The 21121-nt window shown below is 46.3% G+C and overlaps 1 protein-coding gene across 2 annotated transcripts in view; it reads left to right on the top strand.

Moving 5' to 3' along the window:
* LOC147678662 (chloride channel protein ClC-Kb-like) overlaps window positions 1-21121 on the top strand; it is a 253087-nt gene that overhangs the window by 197000 nt on the left and 34966 nt on the right. For both annotated transcript variants that reach the window (XM_086946113.1, XM_086946112.1), the window contains exons 18-19: window positions 9861-9934; window positions 17427-17495. In XM_086946113.1, the coding sequence (XP_086802239.1) occupies window positions 9861-9934; window positions 17427-17495 (143 nt within the window). The remainder of the gene's footprint in view (window positions 1-9860; window positions 9935-17426; window positions 17496-21121) is intronic.

The following is a 21121-nucleotide window of genomic DNA, read 5'->3' as shown; positions in this document are numbered from 1 at the left end:
TGCCGCTTGCGGGCATGTGCGGATCTTTAAAGTGATAAAGATGGCCCGTAGGTATCGTCTTCTTAAAGCCAATAGGGCCAGACATGCACATAACAAGTGCGTTAACGTTTCCTTCTGATATCCACACAGTCTACAGTGGGGGCTTTCGTTTTGGTTTTCCAAGAAGGTCTTAAATCCTTTGAATAGTGCAGGCCCATTCGGTTAGCTACGAAAGCTTTTTTTAAATGTTGACTAAAATGGGAGGCTAAGTATCCCTGTGGTTTTTGATGAGTGTACGAGGTGATTACTGTCCATGCGTGGCGCCGTTCGTTAGAGATATTTTGTCCTCAAACAGAGATTTCCTTTTTGCTGAACGGTTGGCTACCTTACAGAAGTGTACCTGGTCTATTTTTTTTCTCCATACTTCTAGTAGGTCCAATTTGGACAAGCAGGTGCTAAGGGAGCTTCCCCATGAGTTGGTACTTGGCTGGTTTTCCTGATGATTTATTTCCTTCAAGCAGATGTTGTCCATTAACTCACTTCGGGCAGAACGAATTTTATGACATAGTTTAGCAAAGTTGGACATTGACCAGAATTTTTGGTTTTGTAGGCCAAATTTGTGGCGGACTTGTGCGGGAGAGGCTGATTGTGGCAGATTAAACACTACTTTGTAGATTTTGTTTTGTAGATTGTTTAAAGTTTTTGCCTCCCTTCCAAGCCACGTGGTTAACCCATATGACAGGGTAGGTAAAATTTCTGAATCCAATACTTTTAGTAGGTGGGTGTAATTCGGGCCGGCCATTTTTAATTGTAGTTGCCTATACGCATAGATTAATGTTTGCGCCTTCCCTTTTAATGCTTCTTTTTTGAATTGCCTTGCCCAAGGGTTATCCCCAAATACTTGTATGAGTCCTGTTCTTCTAAGACTGAGTCGTAGATTGACCATTTAAATTTCAGTTTCTTCCCCTCCACTAGCCGGAGCACTTTTGTTTTTTCTTTGATAGGGGCGTTCCGCAAGGACCTACAATTTTACCAACGCTCTTCAATCTATATATGGAACCACTCACTAAAATCCTCAAGCAGTCAGAAATCTTGTACCACATGTACGCTGATGACACTCAGCTCTACATGAAACTCTCCTTTCTTGAAGACATGAGGAGACTAGATGACTCCTGAGGAAAAGACAGGACTGGCTGGCACACACGCATCTAAAACAAAACCAGCTGAAAACCAAACTCATTCTCTTCTCACTATCCCCCAGATCTGACCAACCACAACTTTGGTTTCTCCAGTATTGGAATTTTCATAGATTCCCATAGCTTGTATTATTCCCCGTCGTCGGATTGGGAGTCTTGGTAAATGACAAATAACATAGCAGTGGGTACAAAACAGAAGAAAAGGCAAAGGCCTCATCTCATTTTGTAGCATATCCACCTCTTTTTGTAAAAGAGACCAAAATAATGCAACAACCAATCAGATTAGCCTCACCCCATAGAACCTTGCTGAGAGAACCTCAGAGCCTCAGATTTTCTACCGCACGTTGTGCTAAAGGAGTCTCCTTTGAGCTCTGCTCACTTCAATTCTATTCTACTGTTTTTTCAGCAGTTTTTTCTTCAGAATTGTTTGATATTTCTTCTTGGAATGTCTGACAAAGAGAAAAAAGGCCTTTTTAAGGCTTGTTCTACCTGTGGCAAGAAAAGGTTGTATGTGGAGGACAGGCATAAAGACTGTATCTACTGCCTGTATCCGGACCACAAGGTAGCGGACTGCAAGATCTGCCACACCTTTTCCACAAAGACTCTCCGGGACCGTGAGGGTCGCCTTCTCACCTGGCTCCACAAGCTGAAGATGAGACGATCCGTCATCTGCCACTTAGTCAAGAAGGTCAGTGGAGAGGGGTAGGGCTTCCCCTTCACCATCTACAGACCGTCACGCAAAGGCCTAAAAAAAGACCCCCCGCCGTGAGTCTGAGAGCCGGAGTCCTAGCAAATCTCCTCACCATGGTGCAAAGGAGAGGGAAGGACTACCTTCAGGAGGAGCAGTGGCAAAGTCTGCTATACCTTTCAAAAAGCCTTCTACTCTGTCATCTGAGAAGTCTGACAAGAATAGTCAATCGTCAACGATGCTGCGAAAGATTCCGTCGATGAAGACGTCAACGGAATAGGTTAAAACAGCACCACCGCCGACGGGCTCGTAGATGGTGCCTTCAAGTCTCCATCCGTCGACGCTGGGGTCGATGGGCTTGTCGACGACGATGACAATTACTTCAACGTAGATGAAGATGTCGACGAAGGTGTCGACGACGATAGCTGCGACGGCGGTGGCGTCGACGAGAGCATGAACAACAACAACAGTGACGAGGACAACAGCGGGAGTGTCGACGGTCTCATCGACGACAGTGTTGACGACGCCCATCTCATCGTTGTCGATTTGCTCGTCGTCGATGGGTCCTTCCGTCGACGACCTCGTCGACGACCTCGTCAACGACGATTTCTTTTTCTTCCCCACCATCAACGGTCCCGTAGACAACGTCTTCGTCAATCGAGAAAATCACCATTTCTTTGACGGGAATCACACCGGACATGACTTCTCCAAGAAGGGTTGTCCCTTTGCCTCCCGCGCTGTTGCTGGAGGAGGAAGAAGATTCTAAGGGAGAGGATGATTCTTTTGGCTATGCCAATAGCCCCTCACAGCTTCTAGTCAAGTGCCAGGACACTGATTCTGAAGGTAAATACCTTCATGTGCACTCTTATCATCACTCTTTTCAACGTCAGGAAGGCAGTAGCCAGGAGATGATTTCTGTACCTTCTTCCCTCTTGGAGGATCTTCAAGGCATGTTACTGGACTATAGAGGAGATTCTCCCAGCCACCTCCTTCTTCAGTTCCTTTGGCGCATGCTGTATCTGCTTCGCCAGCTTCTTCTGTGGCTTAACCAAGGCCATCGTCCCAGATGGTATCACAGCCTCAAGTCACCAGTCCAGTCATACCTCCGGTGGTTCCAGAGGTGCAGATTGATTCCTCAGACGAGGATCATGGCGATATCACCATGCCGGACCACGGTACGGAGTAGGATGATTATGTGATACCGGACCAAGCTTCTCCAACACCGGATACAGCTTATTCTCCCCCTGCAGGCATTGGGGGATTTCAGAAATTGATGGAGAGAGACTCAAGCAGATTTAAACTTCCCATGCCTTCAGTTCAATCTGAGTGTTTTCTTTATGTTTTCAAAGAACCTTATAGGAAGACTGTCCGTTCCATTCCTATTATCAGCCACGTCTGGGATGAAGGTATAAAGGCAATGAAGAATCCGGCTACTGTCATTCCAGTCTTGCCGCATCTGGGGAAAAAATACATGGCCCCTGAAGACAGTCCAGCATCCTTAACAGGTCAACCAAAGCCGGATTCAGTGATATCCCAATCGGCTCAGAAAAAATCACGTAATCCTTCTGCGCCTCTTAATACTCCCCCTGATAAGGAAGGCAGACGCCTAGATAATGCTGGAAAAAGATTTTCCTCGATGGCAAGTCGTTTGATTAGAGCGGCGAATGCGTTGGCCATACTTGGCAGGTATGATCGTCAAATGTGGTGTGACCTCTCACCATATCTAGACCAGCTGCCTCAGGAGTCAAAGGTGGAAGCAAAGAAAATCTTGCAGGAGGGAGAGGTTACATCGGCTGAGATTATCGACTTCGCAATGGACATTGCCACAACGGCTTTCCATTCGCTAGCAGGCGCAGCTGTTCTTCATCGCCAAGGCTGGGTAAGGGCGACATGGTTCCGGCCGGAGGTCCAAAACAAAATCCTGGACCTTCCGTTTCATGGGGAGGCATTATTTGGTAAACATATTGATGATGCACTCCAAGACATCAAAAAGGATACGGAGACAGCAAGATCCTTGGGAACCCTACAATATCGGAAGGCTCCTTTCCGTGCAGCCAGAGGAAGAAGTACTACAACCTCTTCTAGTTAATCCCCCTGAAAGAACACCAGACCCTTCCCTTGTGATGACTACCTCCCAAGACTTTCATCAAAAATTCCTAAAATAAATAAAGCAGGAAATTGGAATTATTAAGAGTGACTTAAAAAGTGCCTACGAGACCCGCAGATGGATGTAGGAGAACAGTGTATAATCATTTTATAGAATAACACCACGTAGACAACAGACTCTTGATACTGAAGGAGCAATGCAATGACCTTGCAAGAAGAAAAAAGGTCTTAAAAACAGATCAAGATGCAATCAAATCAGGATCTGGAGATTGCCAAGGGGCTCTGCAGAGCAGGATATCCAAGCCAAACGTCAAAGACTGCCACATCATATCAGGAGCAGGCACATCGACCCACCAACACTTCTGGTTTATACCCACATGGTGGTGCCTGCTGAGCCTCAACGTGACTCACCTCTGCACATCCTGAAATGGGTACACCTCTATGAGGAAAATGTAGAAATAATAGCCGTGGTGCTCTCCAATGACTCAATCACCTCCGAAGCCCATACACTGCAGCTCTACCACGACTTAGCTGCTTCTAGCCTGAAAAAAAAAAAACAGCTTGGACTAATTACGTAATATATCCATGGACAGGTTAATACGTATCAAGGGGGCTATCCGTTCAGGCTTATCTTTGCATGGAGCTGTGAAAAGCATTTTGTAACATTAGTTCAGGAAACTAAAGAAATTCTGGGTAGTCAGGAGATGAAAGAGATCAGGAGGGTGACTTGACAATGAAAGGCAAATGAAAGACATCTGGTTGAAGTAAGTGAACAACAGTCCGGTGTAATGGAAGAGGAAGGAACCCACTGCCCACAGCTTAGAGAAAGGTAAAGGGAAGCCCTTGAGAGAAAGTGAAAAAGATACAAGACCAAAAAGAAACTGCCATGAACACACCACAGCCGGATGTCTTGGGTAATGATGGAGTAAGAGGGAAGAGGGCAACGACTGTGATGATTAGGATCTCGGAAATTCCCAAAGGTTACAAAGGCAGGAGGAGAGTTGGAGGGGAAATGCTCAAGAGATTGGTTTGACTAGGACCACTCATACAGTCAAGGTGACCGGAGCAAAGATCTCTTCTGCCTCCACTGGAGAAGTGTGGCTCAATGGTTAGAGCGGCAGAACCTGATGCACGATGTCTAGCCCGGGACCAGGGTTCAATTCCCGCCTCAGCGGGGTCTTGGGCTCTACTCCCTCGGACCTGAAATTCTTGCCTCAGTGCCTACTCTAATCATGGGTCCCACTCTGCAACTCTGGGCAATAGATTGCCTAATCTCCACAACGGCCCCAACAATGCTAGGATGCCTGGCTTCACCTTGGGGGTGCCCAGGAGCGGGCCCTTCACAGGGAAAGGCCAGGAAGGGATCCTCAGTGGTATTTGTACAAGTGCCGAGGTGCCTCAGGGTAGTCATGCGCTATACAAGTACCTCTACATTTATATTTACACTGTAAGCAAAGGGGTTTTATGGTTAAGGAGTAAGTCTTAATGTTAAGGGCCTTTACACCCCTGTTAAGGGACTAGGCATCCTTACCCTCATGAGATCTTCAGGAGGGGAATGTGCCTTCTCCAGAAGAGCCACCTAACTAAACACAATATGGCCAAACATAAATCTATATGGTTTCTAATGCAACATTTCACTTCCAGCTGTTGAATAAAGGCAGGATGTTGCTATATTGTTTTGAACCATTTTCAGGATGAGGTCACAGGGTATTTCAAGAATCAATTTTTGACCTTACAATCTTGGAGAAAGGGCTGAAAGGGGTGGCCAAGACAAACATCTAATATCTATCATATGCAACATAATTCTCCTATCCACTGAAAATCAGAAATACCTTGGACAGAAAAGGTGAAAAAGAGAATTAGACACAGAATTAGACAGAGAACTCTGAAGCAGTTACTGGACAAAGATCTACGACAAGGCCAATGTGACAATAGGAACTGACAAAGGTAAAGAGACCATATGTAAAGTCCTTACTTGTATCAGACACCTGAAAAACGTCATAAATGGGATATAGCCATACAATCCTTTTGATGGAGTAGATGTGGGGCCCACGTCTTCACCTGCCGTGACACTGCCTAAAACTCAAAGAGTATTGGGAGAAAGGACTCAGTGCAGTCAATGAAATATTTGGTACCTGGATCCCAACAGTCTCTGTAACTATAATCTTGGGCCACATCGTACAGAGAAGCAGAGGAGAAGACAGATATTTAACCATTTGTGGTAGTGACTCAATTTCTGCTTCTGCACTGGGGAAAAGGAACCCCCGCAGCTGAAAGTCAGTGGATGGCCAAGGTCTGGGGTTTTAGCAGCGGTGGAAAAGATGATGTCCACCTTGGAGCACACAAGACACAGACTGGTCGCCATTCCTTATATCTTTACTGAGTAGAGGGATCCGGCCGACTAATGGCATCTAAATGTCCTACAGGTAATCCCAGCAGAGCTGGCGCAACGCTTGACTACAGGTGCTGGAGAGGGGGGCTCTCCATGTCTGCCCCAAAACACCAGAAATCTTTATGACGCAGAGCGAATCAGATAGAATAGAGATGCACTGTCAGAGGGAAACAGCAAGGGTTTATTATTGGGGTACGTTTCAGCTACTCATGTAACGGATTTACTCCTGCCATGGTATAGGCAATGGTATGTATAACTGAAATATTTGAATAAAAAGAGTTAGTTCTAAATATTAGAAATATCTCTGCTTTAAGACTGACCCTCATCCTAAAGCCACTGGTGATACTTCTTCTGGGCTCCACGCGTCTTCTTTGTAACTTTGGGGTGCCTGCTAAAGGACCCCTGTAGGAATCTCTGGAGAGCAAGTGGTGTCGAAAGTAGTGGAACTTGGGAGAGAAGCTGCCTCTCACATTGGCCGCTGTTTGCTCTCTCACCTGATGACGCTGAAGAGGAGGAAACATGGAGAACTCAGTACCTTTCTAGAAACCGCATCCATCTGGATGTGTTCACAATATTGATCGGATTCGCCATTGTTTTGGTGGAGACTGAAAACACAGGCACCATATACTATTACACTACCCAGGGAGGAGGAACCAGGTCCAATACAATCCTGAATGAGGCCCAAATGATCTGGCATGCCTCTCGACCTCAGGAAGTGTTTTAATGATCAGAATCTGCAGAGCAGCCACATGGACACCAGTCTATATCTTTGGCAGAGATTACTATGCGGATTAGGAGCCAAGAAGAACGCCCAAGTTGGTGGAGTCTCTCCCTCTCTACAGTCGTTTCATTTAAAGGAAAGCCCCCTCCCCTGTGAGGACAAGCCTTTGCAGGTGTCTCTGTCCCACTTAGGGGAGTAACAATAACACAGTTTGCCACCAGTAATAGTCAGGCTTCCATTCTGAGGTGCTAACTGTTAAAATAATCCACAAATCTAATCTTCAAGCCCAGAGGGTCCAGCAAGGCATTTTCTTTTTCGCACCAACAGATACATTTTCATAACAAAGCTATCCACTATGCTGGCAGGGCCTCTACATATAGATGGTGGGCCTCCGCGAAGGGGTGGAGGCCAGGGTCTCCACCGATCTTGCAAGCAGGAGGCCGCCCGCCTATGTTCAAATGAGCCCTGCACTCTTGTCTAGGGCAGGAGTAAAACCCTTGACAATGGTGGAAATGGGCTTGGAACACCCTACAGTTGCTGAGGGCGAAGAGAAAGGAGTTTCCACCCATGAAGAAAAAAAGAATAAATGTGATGTTGCACAAACGTTATGGGACTCCATAGACTATTGTGTACTGTGTACAATTATATATGCGGAAATGCCTCTGCAAGTGTACATTTGCAAGTTTTCCTGGACATGCAAACCTCACGGACTCACGTTTTCAGCCGTGTATTCTTTAAAGTCCGCGCCTATGCAGGGTCTTCTTAATGCTTCTTTTAATGTAGCACGCCAAGCGCACATTCTGTGTCCCCCCTCACCACACACTGGAGAAATGTAGCACACTTACTGCTTCCCTAGGACACTTCAACCAGGCATTGGTTTTCCTTCTTGTTGGACCAGCCACTTTCCTCAACAAGGAGTTTTATCCTTAACTCTCCCTGAATATTAAGAATTTGCAAGGAGTAGGAGGGTTCAGCTAACGTGTATTTGTAAATCGCATGTTCACCCAGAGGTCTCTTGGCGCTGAATAACAGATGTTTATTGTTACCCAACTCGATGGTACTCATTTTATCGACCTCAGAAGGATGAAAGGCTGAGTGGACCAGCAGGGACATGAACCTGTGACCATGAGGTCGAACGCGGGCCCCTGCTACATACATTAGGACGTCTTTGGAACCGTCTTACTCTTATATCATATATTATTTTACTGAAAGGGTAAAGGCTTACGACAATGACATGATGCTGTCTGGTGTAGTAGCCCTTCTTTTGAGGTGAACAATAATTCCCATGCATTCTTGTAGATCTCATTCCTTTTCTCGGACTCTTTATCATTGTTCTTGATTGCCAACAGAATATCTCAGAACCTGCTGTACCCTGTTCGAAAGTCTGGGGCGACTTCATTCACTTCCTTACAGCTCCCCGTTATTGTCTTCTAGACCCATGTTTTCGAAATTGTTCACCTGTGTTAACTTTTTCTTAACATTGATTAATTAACAAAGCTTAAACCCCGCCTCTTCAAATGTGGGTCTCGCCTACAATGACTTTCTTCTCTCTATACTGCCCCCTCATGGCAGATAAAAGTATATGTCGCATATATGCATCATGTTCATGTCAGTCATGTCATGTTCTTTTGTTTTAAATTATCATCAACACCTTCTTTTGGTACCTGTTGTTTACCATGTAAATGATTTATGTATGTCGTTATTCATTTATTTATTTACTTGGCTGTTTTGTAAAGCACAGTTTGTCGTGTTTCGATAACTTTGTAGCGCTGAAGTGCATGGTTGGGATTGTAATATTGGTGTCAATAACGTGGCACAATAAATATGCATAAACTAACTTCAGTATGGACTTCTGAGGTCGTCAGAACCTTACATGGACAGGCTCCATTGTATTCCAGCCCCCGCGTCTCTTCACCTGTTCTCATCAAAGCTGATGTTTGCGATTGAACTCTTAGCAGACGGCACTCTACATGAGTAAGACAAAGTTATGTTGAAAACACATCTTTCTGCCCCACAGGATGTTCGTTGATAGTCATAAGCACTGGACAACCCAGAAGCACTCTTAATCCTCAATTATGGAAACATGTCGCTCCATGCTGTCTTTCAGGCTTCTTCCCTCACAGTTTTCCCTAGATTGATCATTTCCATGACATTTATGACAGAGGGAAGGTACTGTGCTGCAAAGTCGATTTATGTCTGTGTTTTCAATTGGTGATTCTGAGTCTGAATCCCGGCCTCAGCGCAACAGCCTGTGATTCTAGGCAAATCACTTTGGCCTGATTTAGAATTTGACAAACGTGTTACTCCATCACAAACGTGACAGATATCCCATCAGCCTTTTGGTAGGATATAATGCGGTTGTAATAAGGAGGGGGGGACATCTTTCATGTTTGTGACGAAGAACCCATCCACCAATCTAAATCAGGTCTTTACTCCCCTGGTAGCTAAAAAAATGTTTAGAATATTCTCGTGCTCATGTAAAGCACTCTAATGCTCTAGGTCCAGATTCCCGTTATATAAAACCACAAACAATAAGATAAACAAGGAAATCATTTGGAAATACAAGCCTGACTAGGTTACAGGAGTTCATCTTTTTAAAGTTTTTTATAATGGTTGAATAGGAGTATTCTGAGGTGGCCCATTCAACGCACGTGACTATCAACGAAGATCCCTACGATGCAGAACTAGGATTACACGTGCAGGACATTATTTCTCTCATCAGTGACTCTATTGTTCCACACCATTCTGACAGGCGTCTGTCTTCTTCTGCCTTTTCAGAGATCCCAGCAAACATAGAGCTTGGAGATGGGACTTGCAGCACAGACGACACCATAGTTAGCGATAGCGAAGTGGTGAGTAAGGGTGAACCAGAGAAAGAGCAACAAAGCAAAGAACAAAAGCAAATACAGTACCTGCAGCCACTGGCCACTGCATGTGTCAAAACGAGTGAGTGAGTGAGTGAGTGAGTGAGTGAGTGAGTGGAAGACTTGAGGAAACGATGAGGTGTGACAGACTGCAGGGACCTGATTGTTCAGACCCACAATAAACGAAACAAATATAGTGATGGGTCAGACGGTGGCAAATGGTGGCTCCTGATGACCCTTTAGCACTTTGGAACACACCACTTGTCTTAGGAGTTTTGGAAAGATTTTTCTAGAATGGTGAGTCTGACATTTACCCTAAAGAGAGGCGAGACAAGATGAGATTAGAATCTTGAGGAGCATTGGACACTGACCACCTGAGTTCTCCCTTAAGTAGAGAGAGTCTTATGTTTACTGCTATTTGCATTGAGTGATTACTTCTAATTTGTGGATCCAGATGCAATGTCTGGCTCAAGGGTCATCCAGATGACTCCAGGGAAGAGCTTCTTCAGTTTAGAGGAAAAATAGAATACAGGTAATATACTGTAAAAAATAGCTTTGGCAGTTTAGGCCTATCCAAAAACCTACATCACTGAGTGAGACAATGTGAAGGCGGCATTCAAATAATGTTTTCATGTAGTGTGTGTGCCGAGCCCTACCATAGGTAGCCCTATGCACACACACCTGCTCAGCACCAGGATATCCTTGCGGGTGATAGTATGCTTCACAAATACACATAACATAACCTAGGATGTAGACCTCAGAGAAATACAGAGGTGGACATGCATGACATTTCAGAGCCTGCAGTTTGGAGGTAGGTTTGCATTTTTGGAGGCATAGCTCACAGTTCACTCTACCAGTGTTTGTTGCAAAGGAAGCCTCTTGAGGTTTGCTAGGTGACTTAGTGACGCGTACTTAGTTGAAAGAGCAGCTAGTGTCTGAGTCATATTACTCTTGCAATTAAGGAAAGGCTTGGATAAATGACTGTTGGTTGCGATAGTTGAAGGATGCACTAGAAGAATGTCTCCTGCTGTGGAAGAGTGTCTGCTGATACTGAGGTGAACTCAGTGAATGAATGTCTCCTGCTGTGGAAGAGTGTCTGCTGCTACTGAGGTGAACTCAGTGGATGAATGTCTCCTGCTGTGGACGAGTGTCTGCTGATACTGAGGTGAACTCAGTGAATGAATGTCTCCTGCTGTGGAAGAGTGTCTGCTGCTACTGAGTTGAACTCAGTGGATGAATGTCTCCTGCTGTGGACGAGTGTCTGCTGCTATTGAGATTAACTCAGTGGATGAATGTCTCCTGCTGTGGAAGAGTGTCTGCTGCTATTGACATGAACTCAGTGGATGAATGTCTCCTGCTGTGGAAGAGTATCTGCTGCTACTGAGGTGAACTCAGTGGATGAATGTCTCCTGCTGTGGACGAGTGTCTGCTGCTACTGAGGTGAACTCAGTGAATGAATGTCTCCTGCTGTGGAAGAGTGTCTGCTGCTACTGAGGTGAACTCAGTGAATGAATGTCTCCTGCTGTGGAAGAGTATCTGCTGCTACTGAGGTGAACTCAGTGGATGAATGTCTCCTGCTGTGGACGAGTGTCTGCTGCTACTGAGGTGAACTCAGTGAATGAATGTCTCCTGCTGTGGAAGAGTATCTGCTGCTACTGAGGTGAACTCAGTGGATGAATGTCTCCTGCTGTGGAAGAGTGTCTGCTGCTACTGAGGTGAACTCAGTGGATGAATGTCTCCTGCTGTGGAAGAGTATCTGCTGCTACTGAGGTGAACTCATCGAATGAATGTCTCCTGCTGTGGAAGAGTGTCTGCTGCTACTGAGGTGAACTCAGTGAATGAATGTCTCCTGCTGTGGAAGAGTGTCTGCTGGTACTGAGGTGAACTCAGTGGATGAATGTCTCCTGCTGTGGACGAGTGTCTGCTGATACTGAGGTGAACTCAGTGAATGAATGTCTCCTGCTGTGGAAGAGTGTCTGCTGCTACTGAGGTGAACTCAGTGGATAAATGTCTCCTGCTGTGGACGAGTGTCTGCTGCTATTGAGATGAACTCAGTGGATGAATGTCTCCTGCTGTGGAAGAGTGTCTGCTGCTATTGACGTGAACTCAGTGGATGAATGTCTCCTGCTGTGGAAGAGTATCTGCTGCTACTGAGGTGAACTCAGTGGATGAATGTATCCTGCTGTGGAAGAGTGTCTGCTGCTACTGAGGTGAACTCAGTGGATGAATGTCTCCTGCTGTGGACGAGTGTCTGCTGCTATTGAGTTGAACTCAGTGGATGAATGTCTCCTGCTGTGGAAGAGTGTCTGCTGCTACTGAGGTGAACTCAGTGAATGAATGTCTCCTGCTGTGGAAGAGTATCTGCTGCTACTGAGGTGAACTCAGTGGATGAATGTCTCCTGCTGTGGACGAGTGTCTGCTGCTACTGAGGTGAACTCAGTGAATGAATGTCTCCTGCTGTGGAAGAGTATCTGCTGCTACTGAGGTGAACTCAGTGGATGAATGTCTCCTGCTGTGGAAGAGTGTCTGCTGCTACTGAGGTGAACTCAGTGGATGAATGTCTCCTGCTGTGGAAGAGTATCTGCTGCTACTGAGGTGAACTCAGTGAATGAATGTCTCCTGCTGTGGAAGAGTGTCTGCTGCTACTGAGGTGAACTCAGTGAATGAATGTCTCCTGCTGTGGAAGAGTATCTGCTGCTACTGAGGTGAACTCAGTGGATGAATGTCTCCTGCTGTCGAAGAGTGTCTGCTGCTACTGAGGTGAACTCAGTTGATGAATGTCTCCTGCTGTGGAAGAGTGTCTGCTGCTACTGAGATGAACTCAGTTGATGAATGTCTCCTGCTGTGGAAGAGTGTCTGCTGCTACTGAGGTGAACTCAGTGAATGAATGTCTCCTGCTGTGGAAGAGTGTCTGCTGCTACTGAGGTGAACTCAGTGAATGAATGTCTCCTGCTGTGGAAGAGTATCTGCTGCTACTGAGGTGAACTCAGTGGATGAATGTCTCCTGCTGTGGACGAGTGTCTGCTGCTACTGAGGTGAACTCAGTGAATGAATGTCTCCTGCTGTGGAAGAGTATCTGCTGCTACTGAGGTGAACTCAGTGGATGAATGTCTCCTGCTGTGGAAGAGTGTCTGCTGCTACTGAGGTGAACTCAGTGGATGAATGTCTCCTGCTGTGGAAGAGTATCTGCTGCTACTGAGGTGAACTCATCGAATGAATGTCTCCTGCTGTGGAAGAGTGTCTGCTGCTACTGAGGTGAACTCAGTGAATGAATGTCTCCTGCTGTGGACGAGTGTCTGCTGATACTGAGGTGAACTCAGTGAATGAATGTCTCCTGCTGTGGAAGAGTGTCTGCTGCTACTGAGTTGAACTCAGTGGATGAATGTCTCCTGCTGTGGACGAGTGTCTGCTGCTATTGAGATTAACTCAGTGGATGAATGTCTCCTGCTGTGGAAGAGTGTCTGCTGCTATTGACATGAACTCAGTGGATGAATGTCTCCTGCTGTGGAAGAGTATCTGCTGCTACTGAGGTGAACTCAGTGGATGAATGTCTCCTGCTGTGGACGAGTGTCTGCTGCTACTGAGGTGAACTCAGTGAATGAATGTCTCCTGCTGTGGAAGAGTGTCTGCTGCTAATGAGGTGAACTCAGTGAATGAATGTCTCCTGCTGTGGAAGAGTATCTGCTGCTACTGAGGTGAACTCAGTGGATGAATGTCTCCTGCTGTGGACGAGTGTCTGCTGCTACTGAGGTGAACTCAGTGAATGAATGTCTCCTGCTGTGGAAGAGTATCTGCTGCTACTGAGGTGAACTCAGTGGATGAATGTCTCCTGCTGTGGAAGAGTGTCTGCTGCTACTGAGGTGAACTCAGTGGATGAATGTCTCCTGCTGTGGAAGAGTATCTGCTGCTACTGAGGTGAGCTCATCGAATGAATGTCTCCTGCTGTGGAAGAGTGTCTGCTGCTACTGAGGTGAACTCAGTGGATGAATGTCTCCTGCTGTGGACGAGTGTCTGCTGATACTGAGGTGAACTCAGTGAATGAATGTCTCCTGCTGTGGAAGAGTGTCTGCTGCTACTGAGGTGAACTCAGTGGATAAATGTCTCCTGCTGTGGACGAGTGTCTGCTGCTATTGAGATGAACTCAGTGGATGAATGTCTCCTGCTGTGGAAGAGTGTCTGCTGCTATTGACGTGAACTCAGTGGATGAATGTCTCCTGCTGTGGAAGAGTATCTGCTGCTACTGAGGTGAACTCAGTGGATGAATGTATCCTGCTGTGGAAGAGTGTCTGCTGCTACTGAGGTGAACTCAGTGGATGAATGTCTCCTGCTGTGGACGAGTGTCTGCTGCTATTGAGTTGAACTCAGTGGATGAATGTCTCCTGCTGTGGAAGAGTGTCTGCTGCTACTGAGGTGAACTCAGTGAATGAATGTCTCCTGCTGTGGAAGAGTATCTGCTGCTACTGAGGTGAACTCAGTGGATGAATGTCTCCTGCTGTGGACGAGTGTCTGCTGCTACTGAGGTGAACTCAGTGAATGAATGTCTCCTGCTGTGGAAGAGTATCTGCTGCTACTGAGGTGAACTCAGTGGATGAATGTCTCCTGCTGTGGAAGAGTGTCTGCTGCTACTGAGGTGAACTCAGTGGATGAATGTCTCCTGCTGTGGAAGAGTATCTGCTGCTACTGAGGTGAACTCAGTGAATGAATGTCTCCTGCTGTGGAAGAGTGTCTGCTGCTACTGAGGTGAACTCAGTGAATGAATGTCTCCTGCTGTGGAAGAGTATCTGCTGCTACTGAGGTGAACTCAGTGGATGAATGTCTCCTGCTGTCGAAGAGTGTCTGCTGCTACTGAGGTGAACTCAGTTGATGAATGTCTCCTGCTGTGGAAGAGTGTCTGCTGCTACTGAGATGAACTCAGTTGATGAATGTCTCCTGCTGTGGAAGAGTGTCTGCTGCTACTGAGGTGAACTCAGTGAATGAATGTCTCCTGCTGTGGAAGAGTGTCTGCTGCTACTGAGGTGAACTCAGTGAATGAATGTCTCCTGCTGTGGAAGAGTATCTGCTGCTACTGAGGTGAACTCAGTGGATGAATGTCTCCTGCTGTGGAAGAGTGTCTGCTGCTACTGAGGTGAACTCAGTGAATGAATGTCTCCTGCTGTGGAAGAGTGTCTGCTGCTACTGAGGTGAACTCAGTGGATGAATGTCTCCTGCTGTGGAAGAGTGTCTGCTGCTACTGAGGTGAACTCAGTTGATGAATGTCTCCTTCTGTGGAAGAGTGTCTGCTGCTACTGAGGTGAACTCAGTGAATGAATGTCTCCTGCTGTGGAAGAGTATCTGCTGCTACTGAGGTGAACTCAGTGGATGAATGTCTCCTGCTGTGGAAGAGTGTCTGCTGCTACTGAGGCGAACTCAGTTGATGAATGTCGCCTGCTGTGGAAGAGTATCTGCTGCTACTGAGGTGAACTCATCGAATGAATGTCTCCTGCTGTGGAAGAGTGTCTGCTGCTACTGAGGTGAACTCAGTGAATGAATGTCTCCTGCTGTGGAAGAGTGTCTGCTGCTATTGAGATGAACTCAGTTGATGAATGTCTCCTGCTGTGGAAGAGTGTCTGCTGCTACTGAGATGAACTCAGTTGATGAATGTCTCCTGCTGTGGAAGAGTGTCTACTGCTACTGAGATGAACTCAGTTGATGAATGTCTCCTGCTGTGGAAGAGTGTCTGCTGCTACTGAGATGAACTCAGTGGATGAATGTCTCCTGCTGTGGAAGAGTGTCTGCTGCTACTGAGGTGAACTCATCGAATGAATGTCTCCTGCTGTGGAAGAGTGTCTGCTGCTACTGAGGTGAACTCAGTGAATGAATGTCTCCTGCTGTGGAAGAGTATCTGCTGCTACTGAGGTGAACTCAGTGGATGAATGTCTCCTGCTGTGGAAGAGTGTCTGCTGCTACTGAGATGAACTCAGTTGATGAATGTCTCCTGCTGTACAAGAGTGTCTGCTGCTATTGAGGTGAACTCAGTGGATGAATGTCTCCTGCTGTGGAAGAGTGTCTGCTGCTACTGAGATGAACTCAGTTGATGAATGTCTCCTGCTGTACAAGAGTGTCTGCTGCTATTGAGGTGAACTCAGTGGATGAATGTCTCCTGCTGTGGAAGAGTGTCTGCTGCTACTGAGATGAACTCAGTTGATGAATGTCTCCTGCTGTACAAGAGTGTCTGCTGCTATTGAGGTGAACTCAGTGGATGAATGTCTCCTGCTGTGGAAGAGTGTCTGCTGCTACTGAGATGAACTCAGTTGATGAATGTCTCCTGCTGTACAAGAGTGTCTGCTGCTACTAAGGTGAACTCAGTGAATGAATGTCTCCTGCTGTGGAAGAGTGTCAGCTGCTACTGAGGTGAACTCAGTGAATGAATGTCTCCTGCTGTGGAAGAGTGTCTGCTGCTATTGAGATGAACTCAGTGAGTGAATGTCTCCTGCTGTGGAAGAGTATCTGCTGCTACTGAGGTGAACTCAGTGGATGAATGTCTCCTGCTGTCGAAGAGTGTCTGCTGCTACTGAGGTGAACTCAGTGAATGAATGTCTCCTGCTGTGGAAGAGTGTCTGCTGCTACTAAGGTGAACTCAGTGAATGAATGTCTCCTGCTGTGGAAGAGTGTCAGCTGCTACTGAGGTGAACTCAGTGAATGAATGTCTCCTGCTGTGGAAGAGTGTCTGCTGCTATTGAGATGAACTCAGTGGATGAAAGTTTCTGCTGCTTTGGAAGTATTTCAGTTGCTATGGATGAGCTCTGTAAATTAGTGTCTGCTGCTTTGGATACTCCCTTGCTGCTTCAGAATACTGCCTACTGCTTTGTATAAGTGTCTGTAACTTTGAAGAGTGTCTCCTGCTTTGACAAGGGGTCTTTTGCTGTGGATGACTGAATAGCTGCTGATACCTATGAATGTTTGCTGATTGGAGGAGTTTCTGCTGCTATGGACGAGTTCAATGGATGAATGTCTGCTGCTTTGGATGAATGCCTGCTACTTAGGGAGAGTGTCTGCCGCTATGGATCAATGTCTCCTTAGGACGTGTCTCCTGCATTGAAAGAGGGTCTTTTTGCTATGGACGACTGAATGGCTGCTTATACTGATGAATGTTTGCTGATTGGAGAAGTTTCTTCTGCTGTGGACGAGTTCAATGGATGAATTTCTGCTGCTTTGAATGAATGCCCGCTGCTTAGGAAGAGTGTCTGCCGCTGTGGATCAATGTCTGCAACCTTGGATTACCGTGCAGAATTCTGCATAGCAATTACATATCTGGACATTTATTACCCATTCCTGCAGGTGTAAATCGTAATAGAATTCTTTGCAGAGACCCTGGCCCATAATGGTAACTGCAGCTGCTGTAAATCTCCTCAAGGAAAACCACCTATCTGGTAATGAGGGTCATAGAAGTTTTGGCTAATACACATCCCACATGACTTGTTCACTATTTTCACCTCTACAGCACCCACGAATATTCCGTGATGGAAGGCACAGGAAGACCAGCAAGAAACGTTTCCAATACTACACCATGGTAAGTCACTGGTTACTTTGGGTGGAGGGGCACTGAAGCCACAAAACCTATTATAAAAAGTAAGAGTGATCATATTTTTTACAATACACTGCATCCTCATCGGGATGGAAATGCCTCAGTGAATTCACCTTTTCGTTTATTACTCAAAGTATGGAGATCCTCGGAGGTGTAGTTTAGTGCACTTTTTTGTCATTCACCCGACCTCCCAGGAGCCAGTAGGCTGCTAAAAAGCCTTCAACATTCAGGGCTCATTCATGCACCACAGCTACTTTTCTCCATTTTCAAGCCAGCTCCGTCCCGTCTACAGCACTTGGTTAACAACTAATAGTAACAGAAACAAGCATTTACAATGCAATAGGACTTGCATTTACGCGAGACCTATTGCATTGCAAATGGGAGTGCGGGCGTACGGGGGCAGAGGGGTGGGAAGGAACGAAGAACGGAGTGCGGGCGGGGGCGGCAAGAAGGCATGGACTGCAGGAGGGGGGAGAAGGCACGGGCAGTAAGAGAACCTTATTAAAGAAAATAGTGCTCATAGTCTAAATAACACATACCGTGCAACACTCGTAGTAAAGGGGCCAGTAGCCATGGAAGGATACAAATGACGACATGGCGGTCATAAGGAGGGACTAACAAGCCCATAAACCAATCGGAAGCCAGCATTTAAGAAGGGCAAGGACACAAGCCAATAAAAAAGATGGGTGGGGGAGTGGGTGGGGCTTCCTTCACGTAGTGAAATACCCCAGATCAACCCCAGAGCAGCGCTTGTGCGCTGGCTCAGGGCTTGACCTAAAAAGGTCCTTTGGAAAAAGAGAACCAGAAGCCAGACCAAGGAGGTGACATAGAACTTGGCAAATCAGGTGGGATATCCTTTAATCTGGTTAGTGGGCATCTGTGTCGTGCTGAGCATTGCCACTGTGCCAGTAGTATCATGAGACCTCTAAAGAGCCACAGTCACCTGGTAAACACCTCCCTAAGGTTAGAGAACATGCTGGTGCTATTGTTAATGGCTTATACAAATGCAATTACCGCCATGGGCCAGTGACACTGTATTTACTGGTGGGTTCTAAATGCCCCCAAGACTTCAAGGCTGTTAAGGTGGGCTATGTTTTCCTCAAAACCACATTAGCAGGAATCATCTGTGTCTGTCCTCTGTGGTACTAAACTCTGTTATTTTTTGTGTCCATATTTCATTGAACTGCACCCCCTCCAGAAATAACGAAGAAAATCATTTGTGCTGTTGAGTTTATTGGATTAAGATATCATTCTGCTGTGTTCGATGTTTTTTAAACACCGAGGGCCTAATTTACAAATGGCCTCCGCAGTCGCAGCAGAAGCCTTGCAGTCATGGCAGGACCTTCGTACAGCAGTTTCCCATTGCAGAGGTCCCACCAGAAGCGGGACCTCTGCCGCGACTGAGAGGCCTCCACCGTGACTGCTGAGGTTGATTGTCCCAGAGGGCCTGATTCACAAAGGGCCTACGCACTCGTGTCGGAGGCCCGAATTTGTGGGTGAGTGTCCTCACTCGGGGTGGAATCTTTGCAATGAATTTGATGGCGGAGGTTCCGCCCCAAGGGCGGAGACTCCTCAACAACTACAGGGCCTCCGCCATGAGTACCTTTGTGAATCTGGACCACTAGAACTAAAACCACTGAGCCTGATTCGCAGATTATGCTACGCACCAAAGTTCAATTTACATGCGCAAAACTGGACTGCACGAGGGCAAAACCCCACCCCTAATTCACAGAATCATGAAGGGTGAGGTGTGGCCTTGCAATTGGCATTTGTTCACATGGAAATTCAGCCAGTGTGGGGCAGTTTCCATGGGAGTAACTCTACTACCAAGTGGGGCTAGTTTTCATCCCGACGCGGGGATGTCCAACCGTAAAGGTTCATGAGTATTCTGCATCATTATGTATGTAGATTCCCAGCATTGGAATATCTTATTATTGGGGTTCTTTATATGCAGAAAATAGGAAAAGCAACGGTTTTGACTAGCTTTATTTATGTGCTGAGACACTTAGTTTACGTAACCTTAGATCATGGTGGCCTAGCATCTGGCAGGTCTATAGGTTTACAGCACTAGGTCCTCAGCAGGTTTCTCATCTCTCCTTACTTTTTTAATGTGTCCTTCTTCCGCCAATGACCATTTCAATGTATCTTTGATCCAGCTGATCACCTTTGCTGGTTGTGAGCGCAGCCAGTGGTTGGCAAGCCTGCCTGTTGGCCAGTACCCCTCCCCACCACCCCCAAGGCTGAGAACTTATTTTTCATTTTACCCCTTTCTAGGAGGCATTGCTTTACAGATCTTTCAGGAAATCCCTCTGTGGTTTGCTGTAGGACACTAGCACTTCAGACCAGAACACTTGAATCGAGGAGCACCAACATGTCAGGTGTAAAAGGTTCACTGACACGGTGTGGCATTGCACACAAATTGGGTGAGAGCCCGACACTGTACCAGTTTAAAGCAGGCATTACTAGATACAATTTTGACCCGCGGGAATGCTTTGGACTGTTCCTGCTTCGTGAGTGGTTCATTAATGCTTGTGGTCTACCTTCTGTGGCCCGTTGACGCAACCCCTCCATACCCTCATCCACTCTCAGTACCCTGTAAATGTTAGGCAGTAATCTTTAACATTGTGCCAATATAAGCATTATTGCCATGGTCTACATGGATTTTGCCGCGTCGGGGAACGTGCATCTAATTTCTCTGACTGTCTGGGGTAAGCAAACATATTGCAAACATATTGCAGAAAGTGATCTTGCCCAATTCTCTTCCCTCTCACTACCAACAGTCTGAGGTAAGAAATCCAAGACCACAAAGCTTCTTTAGAAAAAACGGCTTCTTTTATTCTTTCATTTATTCCAAGTAAAAACAAAGCCCTCGGCTTCAGTGGTCAGACAGCAACTGACTTAACAGAAGCTGCTGTCGCATATATGTCCACACAACATTTCAAATAAAAGCAGACATGGCTAGAGGATGCAATGTCGAAGAATAATTCAACCCAACAGCCATGTTTATTATTGACTTAACCCTCGCGTGCAGCGGTGAACACGTGAAAGAGACAACAGTGCCAGTACGCTTACACGCAAGTGCAACCTGAAGTCAACATGAATAATACAGCATGCAACACCCTCCGCCTTACATAAATAAACAAAACAAAGGGAAAGGAGTAACAAAACAACAAAAATAAACCTAAACCAATGCAAACTTAAAGCTAAAGCAGAAACTCAAGAATTGAATTCTTAAGATACCAAATAGACTTTGAATCTAGGGGGCATGCCCTCATTGTATGTAGAACTCCTCCTGAACCAGATCTGGGACTGAGCAGACTCACAAACATGCTGAGCCTGTGCAGCCACACCAACAAACTCACCAGCTGAGACACTTACAACCCCACACCACTGTAGAGGGAAGTTGAACACACTCATTACTAGAGCTGCCACCCTTCTGCGTTTGAGAACATTCATTACCTGAAATCCTAGCCACATCAGCCTGACACCCTTCGGTGTTGGGAACCTGCGACCGTGAACCTGCTAGGGCACCTTCAAACATTTTTTCACATTGAAAATCATAGGTATCACCATTCTCTAAGGCTCTGATTTGCCTAATCTTCTGCGCTTGT

This window comes from Lissotriton vulgaris, chromosome 12 (assembly GCF_964263255.1).
Source record: "Lissotriton vulgaris chromosome 12, aLisVul1.2, whole genome shotgun sequence".
NCBI classification, from domain to species: Eukaryota; Metazoa; Chordata; class Amphibia; order Caudata; family Salamandridae; genus Lissotriton; species Lissotriton vulgaris.
The sequence above is the reverse complement of the archived record's forward strand: the minus strand, read 5'-3'. Positions and strand labels throughout refer to the sequence as shown.